General features: G+C 37.9%; 1 protein-coding gene across 3 annotated transcripts in view; it reads left to right on the forward strand.

Annotated features, from left to right (window-relative positions):
* Positions 1-14,710, forward strand: part of LOC311298625 (neural cell adhesion molecule 2) — a 245,862-nt gene that overhangs the window by 208,837 nt on the left and 22,315 nt on the right. For all 3 annotated transcript variants that reach the window (XM_084421710.1, XM_084421711.1, XM_084421712.1), the window contains exons 9-14: positions 2,863-3,013; positions 4,965-5,152; positions 6,931-7,027; positions 10,723-10,896; positions 13,719-13,838; positions 14,007-14,128. In XM_084421710.1, coding sequence (XP_084277836.1) covers positions 2,863-3,013; positions 4,965-5,152; positions 6,931-7,027; positions 10,723-10,896; positions 13,719-13,838; positions 14,007-14,128 — 852 coding nt within the window. The remainder of the gene's footprint in view (positions 1-2,862; positions 3,014-4,964; positions 5,153-6,930; positions 7,028-10,722; positions 10,897-13,718; positions 13,839-14,006; positions 14,129-14,710) is intronic.

Raw genomic sequence — 14,710 nt, forward strand, 5'->3', positions numbered from 1 at the left:
GTCTGCATTGAATATGAATGTGTCCTGCAGAGTGGCAAATGCGATTGCAGTGACCTGCCAGGAAAGATGATGGGAACAGAAACTGTCAAAGATCATTAGAGTTCTGTGAAGGTAGGGTTGGGGAGTTATTGTGTAGGGGACATATATATACTGTATGTATGTGTATATATGTATGTATATCTTGATATCCAGCCTATTTCTCCATTGTGTGTTCATGATGTATAATGGTGATTTTATGAGAAAAGTAGTGTCCAGTTCATAAATGAATCATTCTTTTGAATCAGATCCTTTCAATGAATTGGTTGTTCACATAAATCTGAATGATTTGTTCCCAGATCAAACTGGTCCAGTCCTTGAGTTCAACCCGCTGCCTCATTGATCTGGTGTCAGTGAACACTGATACAAAACTATTGTATAGCTTCAAAAGACTTGAAATACAGTGCACAAACCATGTGGGCCGCTTTTATGATGCTTTTATGATGCTTTTCCATCTTTTTTTGAAACTTGAAAGCCTTTCATTGTAATTGCATAGAAAGTCAGTCTTCAGAATTGCTTTGTATTCCACTGAAGAAAGAAAGCCAGACGGCGTTGGAAGAACGACATGAGGGGTATTGAACGATGACAAATTTTTAAGTTTTGGGTGAATTATCCCTTTAAGCTGGTGTGACCTGTTTCTTTCAGCAGAGAGCGTCTGGGAAATGGACCTGGTTGCTATGATGCATGTGTCAGCATGAGTATGGAGATTAGTGACTGACTGAGGGCAATTTTGGTCAGCTCGGATGATGAGCGGGGTGTTGAGACAGGAAGACAGGCCTCAAAACTGTCATCATGCACTGCCTCTTGTTAACCACACTACTGCTCACTCTCACTAATCAAAACTGACACCGCCACACATCCCACTGCTGCTTATTATGCAGTGAACGCTTCAGAGGGCAGTGGGAAAAACTGAAGAGGTGATTTACATCAGAGCAGTGTTGTGATCTGAGAAACAGAGGTCTGTTTAATGTCTGCTCAACTTGTTTGCTTTTAAGACGGTTAAACTGTCTGAGATCCATGTTTGGAAGGGTCTGCCATCCTATGGTATTCATATCCTTTCACGGATTTAAAGGGATACTCCACTTTAAAATGAAAATTCTGTCATCATATACTCACCCTCATGTTTCTTTCAATCCTTTATGAATTTCTTTCTTCTGCTGAACAGAAAGGAAGATATTTAGAAGAATGTCAGTAACCAGACAGTTTCTGGTCTCACTGACTTCCATAGTAGGAAAAAATATATACTATGGAAGTCAATGAGACCAGAAACTGTCTGGTTACTGATATTCTTCTAAATATCTTCCTTTCTGTTCAGCAGAAGAAAGAAATTCATAAAGGATTGAAACAACATTGAACATTTTTTCATTTTAAAGTGGAGTATCCGTTTAAATTTCTTTTGCCAGTGGTTCAAAAAAGCCTTGTGGATGTGTTGTATTTGAAGCTGTAGTAAAATAGAAGTTCGAAATTCGAAAAGGATTCGGTTTTCTAAAGTCGTCAAAGTGAAATGTAACGCGTTTAGTGAGCGTTCTGGAAAGTTTTACATATCAGCAACATGCATCATACAGATTGTGTCTCGACACAAAGGGGCATTTCTATTCATTTTAATAGAAGTTGGCGTTATCATGTTGCTTAACAATGCACTGCTCTAAGCATAAAATACTATCATAATAAATGTTTCTTTCTTTTCAGGATTGATTAAAGAATAGAAAGAATAGCATTTATTCCAATTTGATTTTTTTTTTTGATTTTTTTTTTACATTTATTGTCCTTGCTGAATAAAAGTAATAATTTATAAAAATTAAAAAAAATAAAAACGTATTTTCTTGGCCCATTCCGATTTTTTTTAAAGTGTGACCTGCCGATGACGATTTTTGCCTATTCCGATTTTCTTTCAAAGAACTATAATTGACAGCATATAGAGACAAGTGAGTGAAAAGAGGCCGGTGTGTGTCACTTCGCTGCCTGAGAGAAGAGAGCGAGAACTGACGTTATTGTCTGTGCCGCTGGCAACAAACCGGACCGGCTCTGATTCAGAAAGACATGAAACTGGTCAACGGTCCGGGACGATCATGCGGAAAATCGGCCAATACCGGTCCCTGGCTGGTCGATCAGTGCATCTCTAAATCTTGGATTGGTTTTCTTCACACTTAGCTTGGGGTCGTATTTTCTGCTAATTTCATGCTGCTTTAGAAATTGTCTACAAGAAGGGGATTTTGAAGGCGGCATAATTACACTTCCTGGAGCAGCCTTTTTTTTTTTGGTAGCATTCTTATCATGCCTTAAAAAGCCTGCCAGCTCGCTTTGGCACAGGGCCTGTATGCATAATATCACCTACAGTTATGCTAATGAACTATATTACAACTTCTAATTGTTGAACATTGGTGCCTTGTATCATAACACTAATGTCGATATTTCTAAAAGATACAATAGCTTTATGTTCTTTATTTAGAGGGAGTAATGGGATCAGGACCTGACACAGTCCTAACTTGAATATGTGTTCACAAGTCGGACAAGAGTGTGTGGGAAGTTAGAAATAGTTATGTACATATTTAACATGATAAATGTCTGTCTGATCATGTAAGGGAAAAGCAGATGATACGCTTCAGTTAAGTTAAAAGCTGCAGCAATCTTTTCACCATTACCTCTCATAAATCCCCTAAAACTCCCTGGTTACTTTGGATCTGTACTTGTGAGTGAGTCATGTCTTAATTTGTTAAATCCCCTTCTTGCTATTACATGATTTTATACTTAATCCTACAACCTTGACTATCTGATAATCGCGTTTATCTACTTTTCAAATAACTGAAGAATGTGATGTTGTTTCAGAGTACAGACGGGCGTGTGGAGGCGCGAGGACGTTATGGCGAATCCATGCTGACTATTGTTGGAGTCAGGCTATCTGACTGGGGACGCTTTGACTGTGAGGCTCTCAGCAGAATCGGTGGACATCAGAAGAGCATGTTCCTGGATATTGAGTGTGAGTGGTCTAAATGTTCAATGCAGGGTAGAGAAAAATTCTGAATTTAATCATTTATGAGCTGGAATTTGAATTGAATTGGTCACAGCTTTCAGTAAACTGAATTGGTATTTGAATTGGAGTAGAAGGAAGAGGATTTAAATAAATAATTGCATCATTAAATTAAACTAATTATGCCTATTCTCTATTTTTAATTTAAGGCGAGACACGGCAGGCAAAAACATTGTGTGTTTTTTTTAATGGTCAATTTTGAGATTTTTGGATATTTGTCTTCAATAACATGTCTTCTTTCAGACTTGTGGTGAAAAAAGTCCGAAATACACATTTAGGTCTTTATTTTATTAAACTTTGTCTGTTTGCGTCTGTAGATTTCTCATAAATTCAACAAAAGTTTGCGTTCTTAATCAACATGCTGCTCCGCGATCTCTGCCGTCACCCTGTCATCACATGCACCGTTAGGAAGCTCTCTCTCCCCTGTACAATCCTGTCGGATCCAAATATGGTCATTTCCTTTTCATCAGCAACCAATCGTGAAAGTAAAAGGGCTGAATACGCAATCTCATTGGCTGATGATGAATCTTTAAAGCCCGTTTTCTCAAAATGACTTTTCTCTCATACTCCAAGTCCGATATCTCCACTTCAGTAGCACCTATATACACCAAACTTTCCAGTCTTGTACCTAGTGATATTATGAAGACATTTACAAAATTTGTAAATATATTATTCCTAGCCTGATTTATATAACATTTTATTCCAAAAAACATGGCGAAAATAATTTTTTTAAGGCTATTGACAGTATTTTCTGATTTACAGGATAACAAAAGTAGATATCAATAAATCCTTCTGTAATTTTTTTCCCATCTAATATGTGAACACAATGAAAAAATAATTTTTAACCTGGCTTTATCCAATACTCAGATTTCGTTTTTTAAAATATATGCAAATTAGCGCATATTTAATTAGATATTGCCTAATTTGCATATTTAAACATTAAATTACAGAAAACTTGTAATACATTTTTTTTCTCATCTTAATGTAGGTAATCAACTGGGAAAGTTTCATGGTGATATCTGCTAGTTAAAAATTGTACCCTATTCACCTGTAGTGTCTCGCCTTAATAATAATAATAATAATTGTATGTATTTTTTCTGTATTATTTTTCTGGAAATACCCATTATGTTGTGTGTATGATACCATTTGTACTGAAAAATGAAATGTATAACGAAAAAGCTTAATTTACATCAACATTTCATTTCACTTCCTAAAATTCAAATTACAATTCTGTATTATGTATCCTTCTGTATCCTTAGAACCAGTGGCAGCAGCAGGGTAGATATATATCTCATTATGGGGTGCACTGGAATGGACCATCTAGCAGGGTTGCTAATATACTCATTCATTCAGTCTCAATCTGTCACCGATGTGACACTGTGGGCTGCATCAATCTCTTTAATGGAAAAAATGGGTGTGATTGTGTGTGTGCTGTTCCTCTGTGCCTGTCTATTTGTGTGTCTGCTGGTGTATGTGGGTGTAAGACTGAGAAATCACATATAAGGCAGCATTTCCCAATATCACGATACTCTCTATCTCACACCCTCTGCCTCATTGCGTCTCTCTTTCATACTGCCAAATGAAATCTTCCACCACCCACTGCATTGTGGGAGAAGATGGGGTTTGAGTGTATGTGGGTTGTTTTGAAAAATTAAAGGCAACCTGCAAGAAGTGGCCATGCTTTAGATTCAGTATGATTAGGGGCCCATTTTACCCAGGTGAAAAAGAACTCCATGATAAAGTGTTCGGTTTACTCGAACGTGGAAGCTCCTACCTGCTTGGTACATGCTCGGATTTAATTTAGACCTCGGGCAGCTAATCTTGAATGAGTTTTTGATGGATGACTGTTAGAAGAGCTTGGCGTGCCATTACTGAGTACTCTTTTGCCGTTCTTTCACAGATGCACCAAAGTTCCAGACCAACCACACCATATTTTTCTCGTGGGAAGGGAACCCGGTCAACATCAGCTGTGATGTTATGTCTAACCCTCCGGCCACAATGCTGTGGAGACGGGAAAAGTTGACCATCCCCAGTGAGGGTGCTGGAAATATGCGAGTGCACAGTGTCCCCGGCAAATCTCTCCTAGAGGTAACCCATCCACTGCTGTTGGTTATTTTCACTTCTATTGGATCTTTGTGTTTGCTAAGATAGGAAGACCATAGGAGTTAAACATGAATTAATATTTAACATTTTAAGGGGAGACACGGCAGGCAAAAACATCGTGTTTTTTTTCACTGGTCAATTTTGAGATTTTGGACTATTTGTCTTTGTCTTCTTTCAGACTTGTGGTGAAAAAAAGTCAGAAATACACATTTAGGTCTTTATTTTACTACACTTTGTCTATTTGCGTCTGTAGATTTCTCCTAAATTCAACAAAAGTTGGCGTTCTAAATCATCCCGCTGCTCCGCGATCGCTGTCTGCACACTGTCATAATATATACCGTTGGAAAGCTCTCTCTCTCTCACCTGTACAATGCTGTCGGATCCAAATATGGTCATTTCCTTTTTATCAGCAACCAATCGTGAAAGTACAATGGGGCATTTAACTCTAAAAGCGAAATCTCATTGGCTGATGTCAATTTCTGACAACGTGATTCGTTCAGATGCATCACGTGACGTGCTCTGACATTTCCAGAGTGTGTTTTTGACTGTTTTTGACTGGGGTTCTGTTCAGTTGAAGTCCATAAAAGTTTTGATGTGTTTTAGGTGGTTTGTATTGTTAATTGCTAATGATTTGATAAGATATTTTGTCTGTAAATAGTTGTTTCCACTAAAAAAGTATGAATTTTTACAATACAAATCTTTAAAGGCCGTTTTCTCAAAATGGGTTTTTTCTCATACTCTGAGCCAGAAATCTCCACTTCAACAGCACTTACATAAACCAAACTTTCCAGTTGTGTTCCTATCTATATTCTTAAGGTTTTTACTGAGGGGTTTGTTCATATATCGTTCAGATTCTGATTTATACAACATTTTATACCAAAAAATTGTTTTGGCTGTTGACAGTCTTTTCTAATTAATGGAGTGATAAAAAGAGATATCCAAAATCCCCTCTGTAAAAACCTTTGACTCTAATATGCCAGCAAAATGAAACCAGAATTTTGAATCTGGCTTTATCCAATGTTCAGATTTCTCTTCTGGAAATATATGTAAATTAGCACATTTTTAATGAGATAATACCTAATTTGCATATTTAAACATAAATATTCTAAAAACTTGTAATACAAAAGATATTTGTCTTAATGTCAGTAATGAACTGGGGAGGTTTCATGCTGATATCTATTAGTTAAAAGCCTACAAACAACTTTTTTGCTAAACTATCAACCTCAGCTTGGAAACAACTGACTTGAGCGCAGGAACGTTAACTTGTGCTCGTGAGAGTTATTCTCCACGGTGATTGGCCGAGAAGACGTGTAAGATGAGATGGAAGACGTGTAACACCACGTTCACAGTCTCCGGTAGACATAGGGTCACAATGACCATCATTTGAAGTGTCACAAAATTCTGAAATGATCTTACATCATGGGATTTCTGTCATTATTGATTGTACAGAGGTCAAAATTATCGTATGTAGATTATAATGTAAAACCTTTTGCTAAAACATTCAGGGCTACAGGTGTAACAAGCAGGTGTATTGTCTGCAGTGAATTTTATTTGTAGTGATACAAGCAGATTTGTCTTTCTTACCTCATCTGAACTAGACAACTCATCTTCATTCGCTGGAAACAGATGTGTCCTCAGCAGTTATGTTTATTAGTGTCAAATGAACACAATAATAACAAAACAACATCTTGTCATTAGAAGTTTACAATGACAAGCATGTGAAACAAGAGAAATGTATGATCTCACTAAGGCATTGTCCTCAGGTTACCCCGATGTCAGACAGAGATTTTGGCCGTTACAACTGCACAGCCAGGAACAACATCGGAATGCGCTTCCAGGAGTTCATCCTAGCTCAGGCAGGTGAGTGTGGTTCAAATAATCCACCTGATTACTGTGTCTGTCAGTATATTAGCTGCATGACAATAGTAATCAAATTTGTTATTTTCAATGTTGAAATACTTTATTTTAATCCCAGTTTAACGTGTAGAGACAACAACATATATGTCACTCTCATAGGATAAAATTTCAGAGGACCGTAACCACCATGAATTATGAATGTTGTGACGAGAGAAACTAGTTACAATTTCTAGTGTTCTGTAGTTACTGTAACTTCAAGTGGAATTGAAAATAATAATTATTGTTTCCAAACAGCTTACCTAAATACTCCAAATGCTTCTAAGAGGGAATGCGGGAATCCCACCCCAAACTCACTTCTTTAGTGGAGTGTAGAGGTCTATAATACTTGGGAAAAGCTATCTGTTAGCTTTCCTGTTCATTTCAATGGCAGTTGCTCAACCTTCTGAAGTGATAAAACAGCAAATATTTTGAGCCCTTCAATTGGTCATTGGCAAACCATCTTATAGAATTTAATACAAATATTTGTGATTTAACCCTTATCCTTCCCTCACGTTCTGTAACAAATCCTTCCCTCGCGAGTCAAAATGACCCGAAGCCCAAAAATTTTACTTTTTTTTTTTTTTGTCCAGAAAGCTTATTTTATTTCATTTTGAGAATATTTTATCTATTTTTTTTATGCAAATTTTTTTTTGAATTTTTTGTTTTGTTTTTTTTGTATAATTTTTTTTTATACTAGATTTAGTAATTTAGTCATTTAAGCACATTCTTCACATTCTTTCAACTTAAATTCAAAATAACTCACAATTTCATGCATAAACCTTTTATTTCAGCTCAAAATATCTTACATTGGGTGTCTTTGCCGACCTCTTGTGGAAAAAGTAATATAGCATGATATTTAATGATATTTTGAGCATTTTTAGGCTTTTCTATGTGTATTGAAGCATTCCTTGCATTCCATTCACTCCTGTGGGGGTCAAATTGACCCGCGAGGGAAGGATTTGTTACTTTTTTTAAATTTCAACCACAAAAATCCTTGAATCCATTAAAAAAATTTTTTTGTGTATTCATGGTTGAAGTGCTACAAAAGTCCTGGGGTATTGGACCCCTCTGATGAACACTACATTTTTTAAACAATATTTTCCGGGTCAAAATAACCCAAGGGAAGGATGAGGGTTTTAAATGTTGTTTGTAAAAAAAAAAAAATGTTTTGAATACATGACTACTTTTGAATGGCCGTCAATGGGGAAACTGGCTTTTTGGGTCCATATTGAATAGTTTACATGCGAACCAGTCAAGCCATGACCCCCTTGGGTCTAAAATGTACATTTTCGTCTCAACCAACATTTGGAACGGGATTATCTGTTTGGTGGAATAATGGCAAATGCAGTGTGAGGAGTGTTCAGGAAACTGTGATTATATCAATTGCTGCAGAGTGCTGCAGAAATTACATACTTCACCTTTAAGGCTTGAATGGATTTTAGGCACATTAAAAGTCCCAAACAGTCTCATTGTTGCCTGTCCATGTACATGTAATCTCCTTTTGTATCAGGCTGAACGCCGTGGCCCCGCTGGAAGTAAACACGCTTTAGCTTTCAAACAGCCAGCAAAAACATGTTTCGAGTTACTCATGCTTTGAAGAGCTTATGGCAGAAGCCTTTTCGAATATAAGGCAGATCACTCTGACGGATTGTTGTCTATTGTTGTTATATTGTTTGCATCTTGAAGTGTTTACCACAATGAAAACACATCTATATGAGTGCATGTGCTTGTCTGTGTTGTAAACTCTTTCATGCTTTGTTCTAGCAGACAGACAAAGGTGGATTCTGTGGCACGACTTCCCTTTTCTGTCCGTCTCTGCTGTTCCACCCAAATGTCTCAGTCTGTCCCACTGGCTCTTCCTCTCCCTCATCGTCTATAATGCACACCTACATTGTTTCTCTCTGTCATCCTGCTGCCTCTCCCTGTTTCATTCGCTATTTCTCTTTCCATCAGCGGTCTGGCTCTCCAATTCTCAGATGCTTGTTATTCAGAGCAGTCTGTGTTTTCTGGCTTAGCAGGGCAAAAAGCTAAAAATATCTGAAACTATGCCGTACCGCTTACAGTACATGCATGAGAGGTTTAGGCAAGGTACAACATGTTTTTGTATCAGATTGGCAACATCATGGTTTGTGTTACCTGAGGACTGTGAGCTAATATTGGTGCCTCTGTTATGAAAAAGCCTGCATGGAATCATTCATAAAATATGTTGTATCCCACACACTAGTGCTATTGTTTATCAGTTATTTTGACTATATTTTTCAGCTACCAATAAGAGTTTATAACTCTGCATTTTACACATTTTATCACATTTAAATCCACTGTGTGGCTGGATTTAAGGTTGTCCCCTATGCACAATCAGCTGGATTATTATATATATATATTTTTTTTTAAGATAACTGTAACATCATCAGACAGAAATATGTATATATTTGTTTGTTTTTTCCTATTTATCTATCACTTTTTTTATCATTATTACATTTAATCACACATTAAACATTGGTGTCTTTTAACTGTAAAATTTTACAATAAGGTTTCATTTCTTAAGATTAGTTAGCTACATTAGTTAACATGAGCTCACAATGAATAATACTTCTACAGCATCTTAGTTAATGTTAATTTCTACATTCACTAATACATGTCTGTTAACATCTGTGAATGCACTGTGAACTAACATGAACATTTGTATTAACTACTTTAACATTAACCTTGATTTAATGCTGTATATAAATATATTGCTCATACAGTAGTTCATGTTAACCCTTTTAACATTGCTTTATAAAAAACATATTATTATTAAGCGTAGCGTCAGTTCTGGCAGGTCACGTTAGTCAAGCTTGCATCAGCTGACTCTCAACTGATCCACGTCTACCTATAGGAATACGACGCCTATCACTGTATACATATATAAGCTCCTTCAGTATTATCAACAGCTATCGCGTTTCTCAGGAGCTAATTCCCTCCTCCATCCCCAGCTCCTCCTCTCGTCAGTCAGGATTTGGCATTCTGATTCCGCTTTGAATCAGAATAAATTCTCAAATTATGTTGTTCATTAAAATCTTTATTAATGAATGATATCCAAAACATTCATGTTGGTTCTGTTCTGTTTCCCCTAAGGGGGGTTATTGCTGCTCTCCCTGCTCTTATCCATGCTAGGCTGCATGGATGCGCAGGGAGTTCTTGCCCAGAACAGAACCATACCGCCAATCCTAACTGTATGCTAATTGTCAATCGTATTTGACTATAGTGGTCCTGACAGAATTATAAAAGCAGTAAGCCATGAGAGGCGCTGTTACCATGATTTTACCATTGATTTTAGGCAGTAAGAATACCTTTCGATCTTCTTGCTTGCTTCTATTTATATGATTTCATTTTCAATATATTTATTTAACTTTTAACCTTCATTTGACATCACATATTTTTCATAAGATGGGAGTACAGTGCAGTCCTTTCTTGCTGAGTGTGTTTGTGGTCTTAAAAGTCTTTCGCTGAGGGACCTTGGCTTGTAAGACCCTGAAAGCAGCTCTATAACTGTGTTTTCTATACCCCACAGAAAGACACACAACCAGTTCCATTGATACTCTCAGAAACTGTGGCCTCGGCACTTAAATGGAGTCGTTTGTTAGTCTCTCTTTCCCTGACCCATAATTTCTCTGTCACAGATGTTCCCTCAAACCCCTACTCTGTTCGGCTGAGCTCGGTGGCACAGCGCGTGGCCACAGTTACCTTCACGAAGCCGGACTCCCATGGCGGTGTACCCATCAGTTACTACCTGGTCAAATACAAAGACATCAGCTCACAGGACTGGAAGGATGTGAAATCACAGGGGACACAGAGTATGACTTTCTTTCTTCCATAGTACACCAGTGTTTCCCACAGGGTTTTGTGAAAATGTGGTGGCTGGACATCGGTCCCTCTAGGGGGGTCCAGGGGCATGCCCCCGTAAGAAAATATTGCACATTTTAAAGTTAAATTCATCAGTCTGGTGCATTTGAGAATTCAGAATTAAGATCTCCCACCTATATTCATTGTGCAAATTGACCAAAGAAAAAGTCAGTGCATTGACTTTTACCTGAACTTTAAAGAGGACTCAGCCCTCTTTTTAGTTGTGATATAGTGTCTCATTCTACATTACACTACATAATAATTATAATAATATAAAATTGCATAATATTATTCCTATGACAGTAATAGCTATACACTCACCTAAAGGATTATTAGGAACACCTGTTCAATTTCTCATTAATGCAATTATCTAATCAACCAATCACATGGCAGTTGCTTCAATGCATTTAGGGGTGTGGTCCTGGTCAAGACAATCTCCTGAACTCCAAACTGAATGTCAGAATGGGAAAGAAAGGTGATTTAAGCAATTTTGAGCGTGGCATGGTTGTTGGTGCCAGATGGGCCGGTCTGAGTATTTCTCAATCTGCTCAGTTACTGGGATTTTCACGCACAACCATTTCTAGGGTTTACAAAGAATGGTGTGAAAAGGGAAAAACATCCAGTATGCGGCAGTCCTGTGGGCGAAAATGCCTTGTTGATGCTAGAGGTCAGAGGAGAATGGGCCGACTGATTCAAGCTGATAGAAGAGCAACTTTGACTGAAATAACCACTCGTTACAACCGAGGTATGCAGCAAAGCATTTGTGAAGCCACAACACACACAACCTTGAGGCGGATGGGCTACAACAGCAGAAGACCCCACCGGGTACCACTCATCTCCACTACAAATAGGAAAAAGAGGCTACAATTTGCACGAGCTCACCAAAATTGGACAGTTGAAGACTGGAAAAATGTTGCCTGGTCTGATGAGTCTCGATTTCTGTTGAGACATTCAGATGGTAGAGTCAGAATTTGGCGTAAACAGAATGAGAACATGGATCCATCATGCCTTGTTACCACTGTGCAGGCTGGTGGTGGTGGTGTAATGGTGTGGGGGATGTTTTCTTGGCACACTTTAGGCCCCTTAGTGCCAATTGGGCATTGTTTAAATGCCACGGCCTACCTGAGCATTGTTTCTGACCATGTCCATCCCTTTATGACCACCATGTACCCATCCTCTGATGGCTACTTCCAGCAGGATAATGCACCATGTCACAAAGCTCAAATCATTTCAAATTGGTTTCTTGAACATGACACTGTACTAAAATTGCCCCCACAGTCACCAGATCTCAACCCAATAGAGCATCTTTGGGATGAGGTGGAACGGGAGCTTCGTGCCCTGGATGTGCATCCCACAAATCTCCATCAACTGCAAGATGCTATCCTATCAATATGGGCCAACATTTCTAAAGAATGCTTTCAGCACCTTGTTGAATCAATGCCACGTAGAATTAAGGCAGTTCTGAAGGCGAAAGGGGGTCAAACACAGTATTAGTATGGTGTTCCTAATAATCCTTTAGGTGAGTGTATATTGTAAAACAAATGCACTAAAAAATGAATTAAACTTTATTTTTGTCCTAATTTCTATACATGAAAGAGGTAAACCTATGAACTTTTATTTTGACGGAAACTTCAGTCTAGCTTTTATTTAGGTGGAAAACAAGTTTACAAATGCGTCTCATTACAAATCTAATGAAATGCTGTAATCGTCAACTATGCAAATGTGAAAATAACGCTTAACTGTTGGTGCCCACTATGTTCCTTAATGCACGCTAAACTCAGCATGCGCAGATGGAGTTCACTGCATTTATTCACTGAGACATGGAGCTGATCATATGCGTACTTCTCTTTGCACAGCGCAAACAAACAGTCTTTTGCAATTTGATAAGGACACAAAGCCTTATCGCGCTTTCAATTTTAGTTTGTTTGACAGCAATGGCGCAAAACACGACATTAAAGACCTATCATTGGAGCGGTCAATGTTGATATTGTGGCAGGCCACCACAAATAAATCAATGTATGGGAAACACTGTACACAAAGATTAATTATTGAAGAGTATCCTGTCAACTATCTTAAATTTAATAAAAGTGAAAGTGCATTTGGGCCATCAAACTCAAGCGCCAAAAAAGCACCATAAAGAATTTTTGTTTTGTTTTTTTTTACATCCAAATTTTAGTTCATTTCAGAGCTTCGACAGGAATACAGCACTCAAATTGGCTTTTATTCTAGATTATTGTTGAATTTTGTGGCAGGCCACCACAAATAAATCAATGTATGGGAAACACTGTACACAAAGATTAATTATTGAAGAGTATCCTGTCAACTATCTTAAATTTAATAAAAGTGAAAGTGCATTTGGGCCATCAAACTCAAGCGCCAAAAAAGCACCATAAAGAATTTTTGTTTTGTTTTTTTTTACATCCAAATTTTAGTTCATTTCAGAGCTTCGACAGGAATACAGCACTCAAATTGGCTTTTATTCTAGATTATTGTTGAATTTTATCAATTGCCCACACTAGGGTCAAAATAGGTGTGGGAGATACAACTCCAGTCCAACCTGAACTTACATTGCTTAAATTGATTTTTTCTCTACCCACAACACTCAAATGGGTCTGCAGGAACTTTAAGAGCACATTAGACAATCAGATAAGCAAGTTGGGCTACTTCAAGGACTCTGAGCTAATATAAATAATCCTGAAAAGGCCTGTTTGCAAGAGCATGACTAGAGAAAGCAATCATTTAAAACCATGTACTCTGTTTTTCTCTCCCACAGCAATCGTGTTGCTCACTAACCTTGAGCCCAACACCACCTATGAGGTGAGAGTAGCGGCGGTGAATGGAAAAGGTCAGGGGGAGTTCAGCCGCACAGAGAGCTTTCAAACTCTGCCTATACGTGAGTGCCATCTGCTTTGACCCTTAAACTGCGTAGGTTTGGAAAAACAACCTTCAGCCGTTACTCTGTTGTAGTAGTATTTTGCTGCCAACAATTGAGTTAATAGACAACCAGTTATGAATATGAATGTGGGTCATTCATACATTGTTTTCTTTTTTCGTTATTCAGGAGAGCCAAGTCCCCCTTCAGTTCAGGGTCAACGAGGGGTGGGGAAGGCGTATCGACTGGGTCTGGTCAAGCAGGACGATGGAGGAATGCCCATCCTGGAATACATTGTCAAATACAAAACAGTAAGTGAGCTGCTCTTAAAGTCGCAAGGGAAACTTTGCTGTAGCGCTGTATCAGTGTTTATTCAGTTTATGAAACTTTGCAGTGGTGATGATTTTACCTTGATTCAAAGGATTCGTTAAGCCTGGTAATGTTCATGCTTAAATGATGCAGAATACAGAGGTACAACCACTTTCTATGGAGGTTTTTTTAGATAATATTTTTTTTTATTAATTAATGTGGGTGGATTAATATCCTAGAAATATGCATGCTAATAAGCAACTAGTTAATAGTGAGAATTGGACCCTAAACTTAAGTGTTACCATATTTTTTTTTATTATTATGACTTAACTGGGGAATTGTTAGTTTGTGCCCAGCAGAACAGCATTTTACAAATTGCAATGAACTTCATCATTAACTAGCTGTAAAAAAAACAGCACTAAAAGGAATCCTGTGGTTTGGTTTTTTGTACGTGTAGCGTCTGAGATTGAGCTGAAATGCAGAGGTTGTTATTCCAGTAAACACATGGAGACGAGTGGGCGATGCTTTTGGTAATGAGCAGTGAAAATGCATTTCTTTGTTTGAGCCCATGCCCCTTGTTTATG

This window comes from Rutilus rutilus, assembly GCF_951802725.1.
Source record: "Rutilus rutilus genome assembly, chromosome: 10".
NCBI lineage: Eukaryota > Metazoa > Chordata > Actinopteri > Cypriniformes > Leuciscidae > Rutilus > Rutilus rutilus.